General features: G+C 42.2%; 1 protein-coding gene across 5 annotated transcripts in view; it reads left to right on the forward strand.

The window, feature by feature from the left end:
* PIK3R6 (phosphoinositide-3-kinase regulatory subunit 6) overlaps nt 1-21193 on the forward strand; it is a 122707-nt gene that overhangs the window by 91990 nt on the left and 9524 nt on the right. For 3 of the 5 annotated variants that reach the window (XM_073682464.1, XM_073682463.1, XM_073682467.1), the window contains exons 5-15: nt 13354-13422; nt 13543-13675; nt 13769-13838; nt 14821-15004; nt 15283-15427; nt 15802-15885; nt 16323-16734; nt 17803-17908; nt 18225-18344; nt 19105-19215; nt 20961-21051. In XM_073682464.1, the coding sequence (XP_073538565.1) occupies nt 13354-13422; nt 13543-13675; nt 13769-13838; nt 14821-15004; nt 15283-15427; nt 15802-15885; nt 16323-16734; nt 17803-17908; nt 18225-18344; nt 19105-19215; nt 20961-21051 (1525 nt within the window). The remainder of the gene's footprint in view (nt 1-13353; nt 13423-13542; nt 13676-13768; nt 13839-14820; nt 15005-15282; nt 15428-15801; nt 15886-16322; nt 16735-17802; nt 17909-18224; nt 18345-19104; nt 19216-20960; nt 21052-21193) is intronic. The other 2 variants (XM_073682468.1, XM_073682469.1) reach the window with 2 other exon arrangements.

Below are 21193 nucleotides of genomic sequence, written 5' to 3' on the forward strand. Positions count from 1 at the left end.
TCCCCTGATTCTGAGACTGTTTTTTCGTGACATATTATACTTCGTGATAGTGGTAAAATTTCTCTGATATCACTTGCGTTTATTTGTGAAAAAATCAGAAATCTGGCGAAAATTTTGAAAATTTTGCAATTTTCAAACTTTGAATTTTCATGCCCTTAAATCAGAGAGATATGTCACACAAAATAGTTAATAAATAACATTTCCCACATGTCTACTTTACATCAGCACAATTTTGGAACCAAAATTTTTTTTTGTTAGGAAGCTGTAAGTGTTAAAAGTTGACCAGCGAATTCTCATTTTTCCAACAAAATTTACAAAACCATTTTTTTAGGGACCACATCACATTTGAAGTCACTTTGAGAGGTCTTTATGACAGAAAATACCCAAAAGTGACACCATTCTAAAAACTGCACCCCTCAAGGAGCTCAAAACCACATTCAAGAAGTTTATTAACCCTTCAGGTGTTTCACGGGAATTTTTGGAATGTGGAAGAAAACAATGAACATTTAACTTTTTTTCACAAAAATGTTACTTTAGACCCAATTTTTTTATTTTCACAGGGGTAACAGGAAAAAATGGACTACACAATTTGTAGTGCAATTTCTCTTGAGCGCGCTGATACCCCATATGTGAGGGAAAACCACTGTTTGGGCGCACTGCAGGGTTTGGAAGGGAAGGAGCGCCATTAGACTTTTTGAATGTAAAAATTGCTTGAATAATTAGCGGACGCCATGTTGCATTTGGGGAGCCCCTGATGTGCCTAAATTATGAAAAAAAAACACAAGTGACACCATTTTGGAAACTAGACCCCTTAGGGAACTTATCTAGATGTGTGGTGAGCACCTTGCACGCCCAGGTGCTTCAAAGAAGTTTATAATATTGAGCCGTAAAAATAAAATTTTCACATTTTTCCCACAAAAAATGTTTTTCATCCCCTAATTTTGCATTATCATAAGGATAGCAGGAGAAATTGTACCATGACATTTGTTGTGCAATTTCTCCTGAGTACGCCGATACCCCATATGTGGGTGAAAACCACTGCTTTGGTGTATGGCAGGGTTCGGAAGAGAAAGGAGCGCTATGTTGGCTGGGATAGGTTGCAGACACCATGTCACATTTGAAGAGTCGCTGACATGCCGAAATAGCAGAAACCCCCACAAGTGACCCCATTTTGTAAACTACACCTCTCAAGGAATTCATCTAGGGAAGTAGTGAGTATTTTTAATTTTTTTAATTTATACCATTGGGTGAAGAAAACATAATTATATTTTTACCACAAAAAAATGTTTTACCCTCAGATTTTACATTTTCACACAGGGCAATGGGTAAAAATGGTGCCGAAATGTGTCACACAATTTCTTCTAAAAGTGGCAATACCCCATATGTGGCTGTATCATACCGCTTAGCCATACGGCGAGATCTGGGGGGGACGGAGTGCTATTTGACAATTGGAGAACAAATTATTGTAGAATAGGCATTTGGATTTGGGAGCACAACATTTTCTGAATTTCTTTTGGGGGGCAAGGGCCATTTCGCTTTTCCAGAGCCTTTCTGCTACCAGTAACTTGGAATATTTTTAACAGATGACGGACCTGAGTGGGGACTAGCTTTTTTTGAGGACTGAGTTGAAGCTTTTATTGGGAACATTTTACGTAACATTTATTTGGCGCTCTAGGCTGAGCATTTACATCGGGGTTTCCATCTAAATTTCCAAGTGATGTAATTCAGATGAAACCCCTGCGGGATCCATTCACTGTAATGAGGCAGCAGAGTTACTCTGGACTCCGTCTGGCCTCTGTTTAGCGGTGTCCTTTTTTTCAGAAGTGCACAAAACTGTGGCCAACCGCACTTTTATGCACGCCTAAAAAAACTGACACTGTGGGATCACAGGCCAGATGGCATCCACAGTGGCCTATATCTGCCTCATTACAGGGAATCTTCCGTCATGGGTTCCGTCTGAATCACGTATTTCAGAGATTTACACGGAAACTCTGGTGTAAGTGCTCAGCGCAGAGTGCAGGATAAATGTGTACTGAGCCATACTGCGATCTTTGGGAGACATAATAAACAAATCAGTAGCAGGTGAAGAATTGGTTTTATTTATTTTTTACGCCGTTCCTCGTGCGGTATAAGTGATGAGATTACTTTATTCTTCGGGTCGGTGCGATTACAGAGATACCAGATTTATATCGGGTTTTTATGACTGACAGCTGTCACACACTAAAACGCTTTTTTTGCAAAATCTATTTTTTGCATTGCCATATTTTGAGAGCTATAATTTTTCCATATTTCGGCCGACAGAGTCATGTGATGGCTTGTTTTTTGCGGGACGAGTTGTCATTTTTATTGGTACCATTTTTGGGTATGTGACATTTTTTGATTGCTTTCTATTCCATTTTTTGGGAGGTAAATAACAAAAACCAACAATTCAGGAATTGTTTTTTGAGGTTTTTTTTATGCCGTTCTGCGTGTGGTAAAAGTGATAAGGTAGCATTATTCTTCGGGTCAGTACGTTTACAGCGATACTACACTTACCGTATATTTTTTTTATGTTTTGGCGCTTTTACACAATAAAACAATTTTATAGAAATAATATTTTTTTTGCATCGCTTTATTCTGAGAGCTATAACTTTTTTATTTTTCGGCTGATGGAGCTGTATGGCGGCTTTTTTTTTTGCGGAACAAGATGACGTTTTCAGTGGTACCATTTTATTTCCATTTTGCTTTTTGATCGCATTTTTTCCACTTTTTGTTTGGCGGTATGATGAAAAAGCATAGTTTTTTGCTCAGTTTTTTATTTATTTTTATTACGGTGTGCACAGAAGGAGTTAATTAGTGTGACAGTTTTATAGATCGGGTTGTTTTGGACTAGGCGATACCAAATATGTGTACTTTTTTTGTTTTTGCATAAATATACGGATTTATTGGTTTAATATTTTATTTATTTATTTTTATTTATTTTGTGGTTTTTTTTTAACAGTTTTAAAACATTTTTTTGACTTTTTTTTTACATTTTTACTTAGTCCTGTATGGGACATTAATTTTTATTTTTCTAATCACTGTTCTCATGCAATGCAATAGACATGTATTGCATTGCATGAGAACTTTGCAGACAGTTTCACAGTCAGTGTCTCCTGCTAGACTTCAGCTGCAGGCTGAGTCTAGCAGGACACCATACATGGCAGATCCGGAGGCGGTCATGTGACCTCCGGCTGCCATGACAACGGCAGGTCCTGTCAGACATCAGGGGGCCGTCGGAGAGGTAAGTGGACGACCCCCTCTCCTCTCACTATCTTCTAAATGCCGCGATCAGTATAGATCACGGCATATAGAAGATAGCAAAGTGTTAACATCATTGGGATCTGATCCAATCAGGTCCCAATGATGTCCCCTGTCAGAGCTGTCGCTCTGCACCGCACCCGCAGCGCTTGCAGGACCCTGAGGGCTGCGGGACCACCGACCGTTCATAAACGTCTGCGCTGCACAGAGCCCAGGCAGCGCCGACGTTTATGTACAGTGGGCGGTCGGGAAGCGGTTAACCCCTTTCTGGCCCAGGGCGTACTAATACGTATCTGTGTCCTGGGCCTTATGGGCCTGATACGTATTAGTACAAACAACACTTTACAAATGGTGCTAATGTAAAGCAGACATGAGGGAAATGTTATTTATTAATGTTTTGTGTGGTATGACTATTGGGATTAAAGGGATAGTCAAAGTTTGAAAATTGCAATTTTTAAAACATTTTTGTCAAATTTCTGATTTTTTATAAATAAACACAAAACATATCAACCTAAATTTACCATTATTATAAAGTATAATGTGTCACAAAAAAAAAAAAAACTGTCTCAAAATAAATGGGATATGTTGAAGCATTCCAGAGTTATTACTACATAAAGTGACACTGGTTGCCACACAAGAACACGGATATCTCCGGTACTGGTTTTTCCAATACCGGAAATATCAGGATGTGTGAAAGAGGCCTAAAGCCAGTCATACATAAACCTAGGTGTACCACTGACTACTACAGTGTATGACTCTGCAGAGCACTATCTCTCAATTCCTTTTCTGTGTTTTTTTCTGTGTACTCATTTCCCTGATGCTTAGATTACAACAAGAACAACCACCTTAAGGTATGTGCACACGTTGTGTTTGCGCGTTTTCCCCACATTTTTGCTGCAGAAAACCACTCATTAGTATGTGAAAGCTACAAGAATTGACATGCTGCAGATTTCAATCTTCTGCAAATCTGCTAGGAGAAAATAAGTGACATATGCATTCACTTTGCTGGCACAAGAAAACGCTAAGTATTTTCCGTGACAAATTTGTGCTTTAAAATACGCAGCAAAAATGCAAAATGTGCATATAGCCTTAAACAAGATTTGCACCACATTTTTAAATGTATCCTGGTCTACTACAAAGAAAGGATATAACTAGAGATGAGCGGATCGATTTGTTGGACTCCGGTCCAGCGTTCAGGTCAGTAGCACCTGGCGGCTAGACGGAAGGCCTGTAAATCTCTTACCTGACATCACTTGCTTGTTCTTTACTTACAATGTGCACTGACCGTACGCTCCATTACCGGCTTGTCACTTCTGATCAGAGCCTGCAAGAGAGCGCATTGCCACTGTGCACTGAAAAGAATAGAGCACAGTGACAGGAATCCACTGAGCATACGTCAGAATTGACAACCGACATGCTCAGCAGAGCAAGGACTTGGCCAGCCCCTGAAATGGGGGTCACTGATGACACTTCATTTCAGGGTTGGGGCAAAGGCTGTACCAGTGACCCCAGCCACTGCCCCTGATGACAACTCATTTGAGTAACCCAGCATGCACTGAGGATTCTCAAAGGAAGCAACATCAAAGAGGAAGTGAAAAAAAAATAAAAAAGTTAGAGTAGTGTGGGAAGGATAGGGATTTTTTAATTAAGGTATATTAGAAAAAAAAAAGATCAGATTATGATATTAGAGATAGACAGAGATTTAGGAGTAAAATAACATTTAGTTGCGGACCAGCACTTTAATGAAACAGAGCCAATAACTATAGGCTGCTAATCAGGGGCCACTGCTTTGTACAAAAGGCATTATACCAAAATCATTTTATAACTTTATTAAAATACCATTAAAACACAACTACAAAAGTCAAAACCGTTAAAAAAAACCATAAATACCAAAAATGGGCAATGTGTTCAGATGGAGAATTAGCATGATTTACCATAAACAATCAGTCATCATGACAAAAGTGATGATGAGGGTAAAGAAATATAAGTATCGCAAAATCCAGGGAAATGGAATCTATATAACACTATTGTAAGGTAATATAACCAGTCCCTGTAAACATATATAAACAGTGTAATGCAGCGGCTTGCTTGGCATTACTGTAATGGTACAGGGTGTGTTCTGGGCCGACCATGTACCCCCCCCTCAGGTGACTGGTCACATGACTGTGACATAGCACAGGTCCTGTGCACACAGAATGTCTGATCACATGACTGTGACATCAGCACAGGTCCTGTGGGTGTGTGTGTACTACAGGATATATAAACCCTGGTAGTCTTGAGACAGTGTTTGTAAGGCGTGAAGCCTGTTCCCGTGTGGGACACCGCTAGAGTGTGAGGCCTATTGAAGCCTGGTGAAGCCTGAAAGGGGAAGGCTGGATCCTGAAGCAGCTAAAACCCGGCGAAGGTAAAAACACCGATTGATGTGGACATTTCTATAAGTGACTTTGCTGGGGGCTGCAACTGGAGCCAAGTGGGCCTGTCTGCCACTTGAAAGGCTCATGGACGTTATATGTAATATGTCGGCGAGCCACTGAGTTGGACTCGGTTATAGCAGTTATGTTGTATAATAAACTGCTGGAGTGTGAAAACTGGAAAAACGTGGCTGGTGTGCTTTAACTGACCCGGTGCAGCGAGTATCCCCCAATATGATGACTAGCGCTGCCTTACATGTGGTTTGAGAATGTGGGCAACTGCAGCCCGGTTGCTAGGGGCAACTGCAGCCCGGTTGCTAGGGGCAACTGAAGCCCGGTTGCTAGGGGCAACAGCACAGGACGACGAGTGTGGATACAAGCATCTTGCTGTGACTCGGCGGGGTCACGAAAATTAAAGCATCTTGCTGTAACTCGGCGGGGTTACGAAAATTGTCTTCGCACTCAAACCTGGTTTGCGGTGGCTCGGCGGGGTCACGAAAATTAAAGCATCTGGCTGTAACTCGGCGGGGTTACGAAAATTGTCCTCGCACTCAAACCTGGTTTGCTGTAACTCGGCGGGGTTACGAAAATTGTCCTCGCACTCAAACCTGGTTTGCTGTGGCTCGGTGGGGCCATGAAAATTTTTGCAGGGAAAGCGGTGAAGTAACTTACAGACCAAAAAGCAGAAAAAATACCCATTAAAAAATAACTTTTAATTTAGCATTTAAAAATGTGTACCAAATAGTACAATTAGGACAAACTACACATATTGAGAGGAGATACCTTATAATAAAGGGATGGTGGGGATAAGCATATAGCAATCAAAGATTAGCCCTGAATGACCCTGGTAGAGGAGCTCTCCCTACCTGACAGCGGAGTGTTTTCACCCTAGGGGTTCAAGTGGTGCCCCCGCTCTGCGACGGCTGTCCCTCGCCTATCCCTGAATATCCCTACTCAAACACACAATAAAACACACATATTGACCAATAACGTCCTAATTGACAAACTAGATATATATCAAACACACAATAGTTATGTCAATAGGGATAGTCAATAAATACACAAAAAGAGAAAAGAGGATCACCTGAAAAATAAGGGCAATCCTAAAAAGACAATAACCAATTGCAACGTATACTGGTCAAAAATAGGATTTCAAAAATATATATAGCAATGGACTTATCTTATTAAATCCTTCTGAGGTTCCGGCTGGGGTTCAGACAGGTATCCCCTTCAGACCCAACGAATATGTGGCTGTATGAACCAGGTCCAGGAAGTAATCCCAGCAAAGCACATTCACAGGTTACTTCAAAAACACACCAGGTGCCCTTAATAGTGGTCCCTCAGACAGGTATAGAGTCATCAGCAGGTAACATGTCTATTAAATATAGTCCCAAAATCATCAACAGATCAAGAAGTCCCTTCAGAGTAGTCTCATAGTCCCTAAGCGTTTCGCCCCCTCCTCCTTAATGCGGGGCTCATCAGGGGACAAGCTGTATCGGAGGAGAGAGGTGCACTGATAATAAGTGCTACCAAACTGGAATTCAGTAACCAAGCGGTGAAGTGTCTAGTGTGAATAGTGTACCGCGATGGCTGTGAACGGAGCAGCAAAAGTAAATGAAGCTATTGAGCGATTAAAGTGCCGGTTGGGACCGGAGCAGGTATTTGGGAAACTTCTACTGGACATGGTGCAGGAACCACCGGAGCTGTGGGCACCGTATAGAGTGTCGGCAGTGGACCATTCTGTGAACTCTCCGGGGGCGCCAGTATTGTCCCAGAGTGCCCGGGGAGGTGGTAAGAGATGTTGTGAACTGAGTCCTAAGACTATTGCTGATTTTTTTTGTAAAAATCCCCCTACAGGTGTGGGTGTCCAAAAGGGGGCGGAGTCTCAAAAGGGGGCGGATTTTCATAAGAGCGTGGAGTATAGAAAAACAAAATTTGTTACTGGTTGTGGGTTGCTACCGCCTAAAAATGACGATTTGACCGTTGATAAAGGGGTAGCTCCAGTAGAAGGGGTTGACGTCAAAGTGGGAGGTGACCTGTTAGTCCACAAAACCATGGGGAGTGACACAGACCCCGCAGCTGACGGTGACACTATGAAAGTAGAAAGAGAGGTCAGTCAGGAGAGGCTAGATGAGGGGAGAGAGTCCCCCTCTCGTCGTTGACGGCGCAAGGGCCACAAAAAGGTTGCTCCTGTAGTCTTTGCTGAAAGTGAAAATAAAGAAAATGTAGTACTGTGTGCCGTTGCTTCAGGTGTGGATCCTCCTTTAGAAGCAGAAGAGCAGGTGACGTTGCCAGTAGCAACCTCCAGTAAAGTATCAGACAACTATGAAGAGTTGGATGCAGTTCTGCAGATTCGTTACAAGCAGGATGATCTACTGGGACAGAAGGATCAGGAACCGACAGCCCTGAAAGAGGAGGTGGCCAGTCATGACCAAGAGCTGGAGCCTATCAGGCAGCAGTATCAGAGTGATGTACAGCAACTAAGGAAAAACATGGAGAACGGGTCCTCAGACCAGCGGAGTCTGGAGTCTGAACGGCAGAAAATAAACCATGTTGTCAGGAACTTGCAGCGAGACCTGGAGGGAAGAAGCAAGGAAGTCAACAATTGGAAGGAAAAGTTCCAGAAAAATAAAGATGAGGTTTTTCAGTTGGAGCTTGACAAAGCGGAGTTTGGAGATGAGCTGTGCGAGTTGAAAGATCGGTTCTCCCTGGTACACTTAGAGCTTATGCAGGTGAAGCAAAAGCTGGATGAGGGACTACACCAGAGGGATAGAGAGCTGTCTGCCTTAAAAGAGGCGCTGCAGGATGAAGTTTCCGGATGTGACCAAAACCTAAAACGACTGCGCGAACAGTTCAACCGGGAGCTGTGTGACTCCAAGAAGGAATATGGTGAACTCATGAGGGAGCTGCAGCAACTCCAGGACCAAGTAAAGCCTCTAATGCAGGAGAAGGAGCGGCTGGTGGACTCTCTGTACCAGCGAGATCGGGAGCTATCCGCCCTGAAAGAGGCAATAAAAGATGAAGTGTCTGGTCACGATCGTGAGGCAGAAAAGAGGCATGAAAAGTTCAATAGGGAACTGCAACAAATCAAGAGAGACTATGAGGATCTCCTCAAAGTTAAGGAAAAACTAGAGGATGATAAAACTGATGCAGAGCACATGCGCCAAGTGGTTGAGACCACTCTGCAGGACACCCGTGATGAAAATGGTGATCTCCGCAGAAAAACCCTAGGTCTGGAAGCTCAGGTGAAGGAGCTGCAGACGTTCTATGTTAATCTCCAGAGGGCAGAGACGTGCCTTAAGGAAAGAATTAGCAAGATGGAAGCTGAGTGGAAAAAGTTGGAGTCTATAAGAGAAGCCACAGACCAGGGCCAGGAGTTGGCCACTGGAGATGGGAGGTATGAAATAGATACCTCCTCGAATAATACGAGCTCGGGTGATTCGGTGGAAGTAAGAGCCGAGATTAAGGAGCTCAAGGAGTCGCTACAAGCCCATTGGAAGCAAGAGAAGCTTCAGAGACTGGCTGTTGAGAGCCGAGTGGGCGCATTGGAGACAGAGAGGTCTGAGAGAACTCTACTGTTAAAGGAGCAGCTGAAGCAGGAAGAGCTTCAGAGATGGGCTGCTGAGAGGCGAGTAGCTGAGCTAGAGGAAGAAGTTTTCAGGCTCAAAAGTCGCCTGGCAAGGTATCACTCAGTGAACGAGGCCTCCTTGGAGAAGGAAAAGGAAAAACAAGTTGCACTCACTCCCTTATACCATGAGAAGGAGGACTTGAGGAGAGCTAAGAGAGTGTTAACCGAAGATAAATATGAAATGGAAGTGGTCAAGACGAAAATTCTTGAGTTTGTAGCTGTGAGTCAGCTCAGGGGAAGCATACAGGGTGAAGAAGCTGAAAGTCAGTTGCCCCTGAAACCTGAGCTAGATGATCTTTTGGAGACCACTGGTGAGACAGAAACCTCTCGGTACAAGTGCCTCATAGATGTACCCGAGGATTTGAGAGAAGAATGCACCAGTGAGTCCGTGCATGATGAGTTTAAGAAGGCCGTGGGAGCCTGTAAGGTGTACTCGACCTCAGAAGCTAAACAGCTGGTGGTCCTCTCCACGACCGAAGTCACAGTGAAGAGGGTGGCGATCCTAAGTGACATGCACTGGCGATGTGTTCGCACAAAGCAGTTTCTCCGGTTGAAGACGGAACAAGCCTTTAGACAACTGGAGCTTATGAGAAAAGCTCACAGTCTGCGGGAAGAGGTCATCCAGGTGACTCATGTTCTGGTGAGAAAACTCATTGGGAGAAATGGCCGAGCCATGAAGATGATGGTAAAGAAGTCTGGTGTGATGAAAGTAAGCAGTCCACGTGATCGTCAGGACTGGATACCAGATGGAGACGGCATGGTGTCATTCTCCGCTGTAGGAACAGAAGAAAGTCTGGAATATGTGCGCATGCTGATGGAGTACCGAGTGACTTACCTGCGAGAGGTAGAACAGTTGAATCTTGCTAGACTGCGAGTGGAAAGACAGAATCGCCTGAGCGGCAGAAAGTGGCAGCCGTCTAGAAATTGTGAGACCAGACAGAGAAAGGGCCCCCTAAATAACAGAACAGCTACAGCTGAAGTTAGGGACCTTTCAAGATGTCCTGAGAGTAGTGGGCATGGGTTTAGAGGTAGTGAGACCTCCAGTAACTCAGATTTGAGAGGCCCATACAAACGACCCAACAGTGTACGGGACAGTACGGAGTCTAACTGGACCTTAGATACCAGGGCGTGTGAGTCATCCTGTTGTATTGACCGCTGGGAGCGGGGGAGGTCTGACAAGGTTACGACCCGGAAATGTGACTTGACGAGGCCAGTGACAATGACGAATGGTAGGTCCCTAAGGAATGGGCTAATGTCGATGACTAATGTTCCAGGCGCTGAACAGCGCAATTGTCAAGTACATGGTCTCGGTGTGAACTGTGGGTTATGAGGTAATTATGTATACTATGTGTTCAACCCCACAAGTTTGAACAGAGGGGGGGGATATGTAATGCAGCGGCTTGCTTGGCATTACTGTAATGGTACAGGGTGTGTTCTGGGCCGACCATGTACCTCCCCCTCAGGTGACTGGTCACATGACGGTGACATAGCACAGGTCCTGTGCACACAGAATGTCTGATCACATGACTGTGACATCAGCACAGCTCCTGTGGGTGTGTACTACAGGATATATAAACCCTGGTAGTCTTGAGACAGGGTGTGTAAGGCGTGAGGCCTGTTTCTGTGTGGGACACCGCTAGAGTGTGAGGCCTATTGAAGCCCGGTGAAGCCTGAAAGGCGGAGGCTGGATCCTTAGGTTTAAGTGATCCCAGTAGCCTTGGAGGGCGGGAGACCCCCATCTGGGAAGCCGTAAAGCCACAGTGGTGGCAGAATAAGTTTGAAGCAGCTAAAACCCGGCGAAGGTAAAAACACTGATTGATGTGGACATTTCTATAAGTGACTTTGCTGGGGGCTGCAACTGGAGCCAAGTGGGCCTGTCTGCCACTTGAAAGGCTCCTGGACGTTATATGTAATATGTCGGCGAGCCACTGAGTTGGACTCGGTTATAGCAGTTATGTTGTATAATAAAAACTGCTGGAGTGTGAAAACTGGAAAAACGTGGCTGGTGTGCTTTAATTGACCCGATGCAGCGAGTATCCCCCAATATGATGACTAGCGCTGCCTTACAACAGCCAATGCTAAGTAAGCAAATCACTTAGAAGTATCACCATAGATAGTATGCAGACCCCCTGCATTACCGTCTATATACTAGAAGATATCAAAAGCTCAGATACCTATACCCACAATGTGACATCATGCATAAAGGAACCACACTGCCCAGTACCCCAAATGGATATGAGGTCTGTGTGGTTCTCCCAGTATTGTTGGCTGGATGTGAGGTCTGTGTGTCTCTCCCAGTAATATAGGCTGGATGTGAGGTCTGTGTGTCTCTCCCAGCAATATAGGCTGGATGTGAGGTCTGTGTGTCTCTCCCAGCAATATAGGCTGGATGTGAGGTCTGTGTGTCTCTCCCAGCAATATAGGCTGGATGTGAGGTCTGTGTGTCTCTCCCAGCAAAATAGGCTGGATGTGAGGTCTGTGTGTCTCTCCCAGTAATATAGGTTGGATATGAGCTCTGTGTCTCTCTCCCAGTAATATAGGCTGGATGGGAGGTATATGTGTCTCTCCCAAGTAATGTAAGTTGGATGTGAGGTCTGCATGTCTCTTCCAGTAATATGGAGACAGCAACACATTCTTGCTTTGCATCATCTCCGAGTGACGTGGGCTTCTCCAAGTAATATAAGCTGGATAGGAGTACTTTATATCCTCCCCAGTAATACAGGTTGGATGTGAGGTCTCTATGTCTCTCTATGTAATACAGGCTGGACATGAAGTCTCTATGTCTCTCTATGTAATACAGGCTGAATGTGAGGCCTCTGTGTCTCCCACCAATAATAGATGCTGGATGTGAGGTCTGTGTGTCGCTCGCAGTAAAATAGGCAAGATGTAAGCATTGTTTGTCCCTTATAATGATGTAGGCTGTATGAGCTCTGTGTCTCTCTCCTAGTAATATAGGCTGGATGTGAGGACTGTGTGTTTCTTCTAGTAATATTAGGCTAGATTTGAGGTCTGTCTCTCTACAGTAACAAATGTTGTATGTGAGGTCTGTGTGTCCCTCTCAGGAATATTGGAAGGATGTAAGTTCTGTATCGGGGGCTGCTTTCTTGGATTGCTTTCCTGTATCAGTACACCTTGGTAGCCTGTTTTCTCTGACCACCCTGAGATACTATTTCTCCTCTCTGCAGTTATGTATAAACTCCTTCCTACTGTTATCTCTAACATGGAGTAAAGGGAAGAGGGAGGGGAGCAGAGAGAGCCATCAGAACCAGGATCTCTGACGGATTTGTATCAGTTTAGTAAAAGTACTCAGCTAGATAAAGGACTTATGGACACTATAACTTTAGGGATGAGATGGGCCCCTTGACTGGATTTACAGATTTTGCACAGTAGGTAACTAACTTCTAACAATGACATGCCATAATGGGCCGAGTGGAAACATGAAAAACACAGAGTAATAAGAAATCTTAAATTGATTATACTAGACATATTGTCAAAAGTGATGCAACAGTGGATAAAGTAATATCAACAAAACAAAATCACCCCATATCCAACTGTATAACTGAGTAATGGGAAAATACACCACACTGTAGTCCAAGTGCGTTAAGGAAGCTGGCAGAAATAAAGCAGCTGACATATGACTACACTTCTTATGCAATAAGAAATTCTGATCAATGTCTACTGTTTTTTAGAAAGAAAAATTATCTGGCATGTCTCTGTCTTGCAGATATCTAACACTGAGGTTTTCCTACTTGACACATGCTTACTCTCACCAAGTCAAGTTGTCACAATAGAAAATGGCAAAATTATAGGACTCACATGAAATAAATTGGCTTTGAATAACTTAATTAAGCATCCTAAGTATTCAAGGGTGTATAGAACACTTGATGTTATGGTTTTAAAAAGCACATTAATATGAGAAAAGCATGCATTTATGCCAAATTTGAAGAAAAAAAACCCACAAGCTCATCAGCTCAAATAATGTTATGTGTATGTTTTGAAGCAATGCGAATCACAAGGTTTGTACTTTCACTTTAGGCAGAACTAGAAGACAACCTGCATTATATCATCCCTTTACTGCATACTCTGATGTACGCCATCACAAAGGTACCGTTCACTGTGACAGGAAATACATGAAACTAACCACTGGCAAATATTTTTACTACATTCACTATGCAATATCTCCAAAAAACACAACTTTTACATTTATTGTCATTTACATTTCAGGCTGCATATATCTCTGATGAATTGTATGAACGAGTTTATGTCTTCAGCAAAAAGATACTTACTCTTCCCAAACCATATTGTACGATTGGTCTGGACTATGCACAGAGACTAAAGACTGAGAAGAAAGTTCCAGGTACATAAGCTAGTATGTTGAGGATAGCACTTAAAAGTCTTACATGTCTAGATTACTTTTGTGCATAGTAAATACTAGTTTGTGATATTTTAGGCTTTTCATATCAAAAAATGGTTGTTTTGGAACAAAATCTCAAAAGGGATGCCAATCATCATCAAGACAAGTAAGTTAATTTCTTACCATAAATTGTATAGTAGAAAAAAAACTCCTAATATGTAAATGGGGTGACCCTTGGTCTATAGTCATCTCATTTATCACACCTCCCACTCAAGATACTCGAAAATTGACAGCAACCTTCCTGTGAGGCTACGAGAAACTTCCATGATCTCATGCAATTGCCTTTTCTGAGATCTATCTGGGCTTTCACAACGTAAATAAGGAAAAGTGCAATCACCGCTTCATTCGTTCAATAATGGTCATCATTCTTAGTGATGGTTTATATCATTACAGAAAGCTAATAGGTTATTTCACTCCCATTTGTTTAAAACTTTTAGTATTTTTTTTTTTTAAGTTCAGGTGTACTGTAAAAGTTGTATCCCGACTAATCCACCTCTCTTCTCGCTACTTCTCGGCCATTCCTCTCTGCAAATCCCTTCATTGACTCCAAATTCTCAAACGTATCCAGTTAAAACTACAAAGCCGTCCATAATCTGTCTCCTCCACATATCTCCAAACTAACCTCCCAATATATTACCATACATAATCTCTGGTCCTTCTAAGACCTCCTCACACGTACTTTCCTCATCGAATTGCCTCCAATACTTCTACTGAACATCCCCCATCCTCTGGAATTCTGTGCCCCAACACGTCCGATCATCCACCACATTCGAAACTTTCAGACAGAACTTGAAACCCCATCTCTTCAAGAAAACATACAGCCTGCACTGACTGCTGTCTCCTCACCACCACAGAAGCTGTCTCCTCACCACCACCGAAGCTGCTGCAACTGCCCAACCTACTGTCTCCTTCCCCGTTATACAATAGACTGTAAGCCCGTGAGGATAGGGCCCTCTCCCCTCTATACCAGTCTGTCATCCTTAGTTTGTTTATTGTAATTTATATTTTGTATGTAAACCCAATTGGTGCTCTAAAAATAAATAATAGTATAAATCAATAGGATTATCATAATAAAATGTTGGTTGCAGGGTGCTACTGTTTTTGGATCCAGCATTGGTTTCGGAGGCTGTTTGTAATACACTTCTCCGTGAGACTCAAGCCAGTCAGATGTCTCACTCACCCGTATCTTGTATGACTTATGTCATTACCAATTGTATACAGGCCGCACATGGGAAAGACTGTGACATAGCATTGCTACAACAAGTGCTGAAGGTAAGAGTGCTGGGCATTCATGTTAAGGATTAAAGAGTTGTTCCCAACATCGAAGGTGGTTCCCAAGAGTAGGGCTCTGAAATTCTCGATGCTAGAGATTGTTGAGTGAACTGCTGGAGAACTCCATTCTCCAAATCGGTTATGGGTCACAGGTGTCCGACATCCACCGATTTGCAAGGTATCACCTATCTGATCATTGAGAATAACTCTTTAAATTAAGACGAATTGTTGGATTTTCACAATATTAGAATCCGTTCACATTGTTATTTTTTCTCCAGGATAAATCCGCTGACGAGGTGGAACTTTGGTTTCAAGAAATTCTATCGGTGGTGGAGCGTGGCAATCAAGAGAGTGTCGGCACCAGGCAGAGACACAATGAACGGTTGCAGGAGCTTTATAAGAAAATCATTTCATCTCAAGAAGGTAGTCTGGATATTCTTCAGTATTCAACTGCGTCCTCGTAGAATTGGCTTCGCCATAATGCCATTTAGACAAATGTCTGGGGTTTTATAAAGCTCTAAAGGTTTTTATTTTAAGTCGCTAGCTAAAGTTGTCTTATTTATATAAGGTTTTTTTTTTTTTTTTTTTTAATACTTTTGACACAGCAACAATGGTTTTTTAATCACATTGTCCCCTAAAGTATTTCCCAACTCTTTCATAAAGCCCGTAGTAATTGGAAAAACATATAATTTAGCAATCATTTTTCTAAAGCAAGTTAACAAATGTGAGCCGTGACCTGACTGTTTGCTCTAGGCTGCATTTCTACGTCTTCACTATTTTTTTTCACTCTTTTGTAGAATCAGCAACGTCAAAGCTTCAGAGGATCCCGCTTCCCAGCCCAAAATTCAGTGTTCATCTCTGGACTGACGACGATCAACTATGTAATGGCATTATTTCTTACTGTCTAGTTAATGATGTGAATTATATTGTGGCCTCTAACTTCTGTAAATTAGAAGATAGGTTCAATTCATCCACATCAGAGACATTTATCCGGCCCCTAGAGTAACTCCAGCTAGAGTGGTAAGGCACTAACGCATTACCTACTGCATAAATGCCGGCTGTGGCGTCCCTAGAGGAGCCATCCAGATTATCATTACAATTCATGGCCATATTATGGATCCCTTATGCCATTGAGAACAGGTCAGTTGTCAGAATGACTAATTTTAACGTAATTTTGGGCAGAAAATGTGGCCTCCAGTCATAGAGACTTTGTCTTTACCCATGATCTGTTTAACTGTAGTCTCATTTATTGCTACATCAAAATACAATGGACACATGTATAATAATAAAGATATTAATATTTGCTTCTAAATACCAGGGAAAGAGCTGATGCTGTTCATGAGGGAGACCCTAACCACAGATGCAGAAACGGAATACGTCAAGGAGCCAGAACTCTCCTTGGACCCAGAAGGCAATGAACACCACCGCATCTCTGTGTGGTCTAATGACAGTGGGATAGAAAGAGACTTGCCAGGGGCAGAAGAGAAAGAGTCAGCCAAGTTATATAGAAAACCTTGCATCAAGAAAAAAGGTGCGGACGTGGACTCTGCTGTTCTTCTTCAAAGCCTCACCAAGGCACCCAAAGGAAGCCGGGCAGCCACACTACAGAGGCTCTCTGGGCAGAGTACAGAGGTCCCATCTGGACCAGATAAGCTGCCCACTGCTCGAGTGGTGATTCTGGGAGATGACAGGGCTTTGGGCAGATTGGCAAAGGCATACTACTCTTTCAGGTACTGAAGTCATGGATGATTAGTGTCTGACTTTAACCACTTGCGTAGTTCTTTAATGTTGTTTGAATTCAAGACACATAATCTGTAATGTCCTAAAATTAACGAGTAAACGTGACACCACTGTATGGACCACCACACCTTAAAAATTCAGCGCTGCAAGAAACGGTAACGTGGTGATATTGACTCTACTAAAACGAATGAAAAGTGGAAATCTAGAATAGATACAATCCTAGAAATTTTAGTACGGTGTTGTCCGGTCACAATATTGGGTCAACATCAGGTCAGTAAGGGGTCCAACAACCAAAACTCTTAAAGATCAATTGTTACGAGCTCCGGCAGCCGCTGGATGTAAACATATTGAATGGAGCTGCAATTCGCAGCTCCATTAAATGTGGAGCGGCTGCTGCTGTGTTCTGCAGAACAGCTCCTACTCTGCAATTCTCCTCTCTTAAATAAATACTGCTTTGCAGTACCTGGCAGTGGCTGCTACTACACATACACTGAATAAAGCTGTGCAGTGCAGCTCTGATCCAAATTTACATCCGGCTGCCACCAGAGCTTATTACAGTTGATCAGTTCGGATTTCCAGGTGTCAGACACCATCAATGTGAAAATGATGACTTTTCCTGAGCACGGGTCGTCAATATTTTGTGACAGGTCAGCCGATTTAGGGAACGAGTAGCAAACTTTTAGATGGATTGGTTAACTGGTTGTAGTCCACTGATAATATAAGCCAAGGTCTGTTAGGTTAGTAGTATTACCTACGAGGGTCATACGTGGGCACAGATACAAAGCTTTAATTGGAGTGGTTAACGATGACTGTAAAGTACTTTAGCACTCTGTAGCACCATTTAGCCAAGAATACATTGAAACATTGATACCTCTTCCCTCTTTACCAGTCTATCATTGTTAGTTAGTTTACTGTAAGTGATATCTGTATTTTGTATGTAACCCCTTCTCATGTACAGCACCATGGAATCAATGGCGCTATAAAAATAAATAATAAAGAACATGTCTGTATGTAATGAAAAAAATTGAACCAAAGTGAATAATAATATTTACTTGCAGAAAGAGAGAAGCCAGGAGGCCTCATCGGACCCTGAAAGCCAATCTTCAATTTTATTGTATTCCTATCCAAGGAGAACGGACCGATACCTCAGACGACATGGTAAAAGTGAGTTATATCTACAGTATATAGCTAAGTATGTAGGCTGTATGCAAACCTATATCCAGCAAATTGTTTTAAAGTGGAGACTGAAGACTCATAATCCTTCCAGATTCCAATGGAAAACTCTGCTCTCTGCTTATCATGCAGTTATTTAACTAATCCCTTGTGACATTACTTATCTAATGTAAGGCTAAAAGGCTTCACTTGACCTGCAACTACAGTTGCTTATGTAGCAGTTTATGGATTTATGTGTTCCTTGCTTTACTTCTGGTTTGGTGCACATTAATGAGAGTCCTACCTTAAAAATTATTTTTCTTCTTAGGAGGAGACGGCTGCCATGAGCGACATGTGTGAGCTCAGCACTTATCTGGGTCAGGTGGATCCGTGGTATGACAAAAACATTAACACGCTCTATGACAGGATCACCAAACTTGCACTTATGGTAAGATAACCTGACATATTACCTCTACCAATTCTGATAGGAGAACAACTGGTGATGGATCTGTTAATATAAGGACATTAGTATAATTCTCTAATAGAGTTACAAGGCTTTACAGATGCAGAGAAGAGCTTTCTTTTCAGCCTCGGTTTGTGGCACTTTTGGTAGCAGCTTGCTAGACATAACCCACTAGTATAAATCTATTCATGTATAATACTGTCCTAATAATAATAATAAATCTGTCATAGTAACAACTACTGAAATTCAATTTGCAATTTAAATCTTCACAAAATATCTGCTCATTCATTAAAGGGAATCTGTTGGTTGGATCAACTTTTCTAAGCTGTCAATATGGGCATGTATGTCATAGGAAAAGGAACAAAACAATACCTTGATATCTGTAATCCAATCTTAATCCAGAGAAATCCACGTTTTCTTAATATGTAAATGAGCTGTTAAGATCTATGGGCCGGACATAGATCTCCCTGAGAAATTGGCTTCAGAGATTATTTTAAATGAAAGGGGACATTACCAGTATGAGACATGTAGATCAGGAGAGCAGACTGTCAGTTATGTTATTATATGTCTCACACTGGTAACACCCCTTTCATTTATAATAAGCTCTGGAGGCAGATTATCGGGGAGATCTATGTCCCACCCAGACACCTTCTGCCACCTTTTAAACACTTTCTGTTTGGTATGATATTCCTATGTTTTGGTTTTATTGTGCACTATCCCACGATACGTCCTACCATTTTTACAGCCACCGTGTCCATCCAAAGACTCCACTTCGGACCCTTTTATCTTGGATGTGGCCTCCTACTATCTGCGCTTTGGATTACAACCGGTGTTCTTTCAGATTTACTCTGTCAAAGTAAGTACTACCCCTAAAGCTGGCCAGACACATTGCAATTCCAATTAAAAATATTAAGACAAATGAAAGGGCTACATACCTTTTAATATACTCAAAGTCCTATCTATCATTTCTCAGTGTCGAGTGCAGGTTTCTTCTTATTTTGGTAGAAATGTTCTTCTTGCATTGCAACTCTCTAATGAGTAATATTATATTCATTTACTATAGAACGACTTAATGGGCAAAGAACATACATATACAGTATATTAAAGTCTAGTCTAATACAGTTACTGTGTTATAACCTCAAGATGCAAAAATACAAAATAAAAACTTTTAAGGGTTTGTTCACTACTCAGACAACCCTTCCTCACTAATTACTATATTCCCCCATGGTGTCGGCACCGTTCCAGCTATGTGGACGCCTCACGGGACTCACGTTACATTGATATATCACATGATTCCTGCAACCAATCAGTGGCCACTAATGGGTTTCACTCTCACTTCTTTCGGACAAAACTGACATCTGAAAGATAGGAGAACTGCTGAAGTGAAAGAGAAGTGGAGCATTAGTGGCTGATGACTGGCTGCAGTGTGCATGTGACATAACAATGTAACAAGAGCCCCAAGAGAGCGGGTGCCCACATAGTTGAAATGGTGAGTAAAGGCTGTTTTTATTTTACATGGGAGAATATAGTAATTGAGAAGGGGTTGTCCGAGTAGTGTAACATGAAATCTGAAAGATCAAAGGCTAAATGACCACAAAAAAATTAAAACTGGAATCGGGAGTGCATAGCTTCCATTTTTTAGAAAAGAGGTAAAGGAAAGCTGCTCTGTAGTGAAAAACTGTAGAATGGGTAAAGGGTAACATGCACGTACCCGATGGAGTTGTGCAAAAGTGGGAACAACACAGGATAAAGCACAAGAGAAGTGAAACATGGCGGCTGTTCCACCTGCAGAGCTGAAAGCAATCAACTCTGAAACCAATAGGAAACTGCGCACATGGAAAAATGCAGGATAAGTTTAGGTGCCACTGAGGGAAGGATAAAAAAAATGTACAGTACAGACCAAAAGTTTGGACACACCTTCTCATTTAAAGATTTTTCCGTATTTTCATGATTTTGAAAATTGTACATTCACACTGAAAGCATCAAAACTATGAATTAACACATGTGGAATTATATACTTAACAAAAAAGTGTGAAACAACTGAAAATATGTCTTATATTCTAGGTTCTTCAAAGTAGCCACCTTTTGCTTTGATGACTGCTTTGCACACTCTTGGCATTCTCTTGATGAGCTTCAAGAGGTAGTCACCGGAAATGGTCTTCCAACAATCTTGAAGGAGTTCCCAGACATGCTTAGCACTTGTTGTCCCTTTTGCCTTCACTCTGCGGTCCAGCTCACCCCAAACCATCTCGATTGGGTTCAGGTCTGGTGACTGTGGAGGCCAGGTCATCTGGCGTAGCACCCCATCACTCTCCTTCTTGGTCAAATAGCCCTTACACAGCCTGGAGCCATAGTCATGAAAATACAGAAAAATCTTTAAATGAGAAGGTGTGTCCAAACTTTTGGTCTGTACTGTATATCAAAAAGGTTTTATTGTATAAAAACAAACGCAAAGGTTCCTTCCTCAGGTCAATTCTTGTGGCTCATGAAACTTTTAATGGAAACAGTCAGTATTCCAGAATTATCGCTAGTAGGAGCCCCTGTGGGGGACATTTACATGCAATGATATACATGAAGACTGAATGTTCTTCTCCCCTTCAGGTCCACTTCAGGGATGTAACTCTAGAGCCGGTGGAAGATGTATTCCTAAGTGAGCTCAGAATCGACCTGCAAGACTGTTCATTTACAAAGAGTAAGTAGGACTGACTATTAAATCAGGTTTCTAGGAAAGGAGTGTTTATTTATTTGTTATTTTTCCCTTTCTACAAACTCCAATAATCCAGCAAATGGCAAAAATAGTCTGATGGCAGATTATTGTGAATATGACTTGTCCT

Source organism: Phyllobates terribilis, unplaced genomic scaffold, assembly GCF_046119375.1.
Source record: "Phyllobates terribilis strain yellow unplaced genomic scaffold, ASM4611937v1 Scaffold_5__5_contigs__length_657084704, whole genome shotgun sequence".
Taxonomy (NCBI): domain Eukaryota; kingdom Metazoa; phylum Chordata; class Amphibia; order Anura; family Dendrobatidae; genus Phyllobates; species Phyllobates terribilis.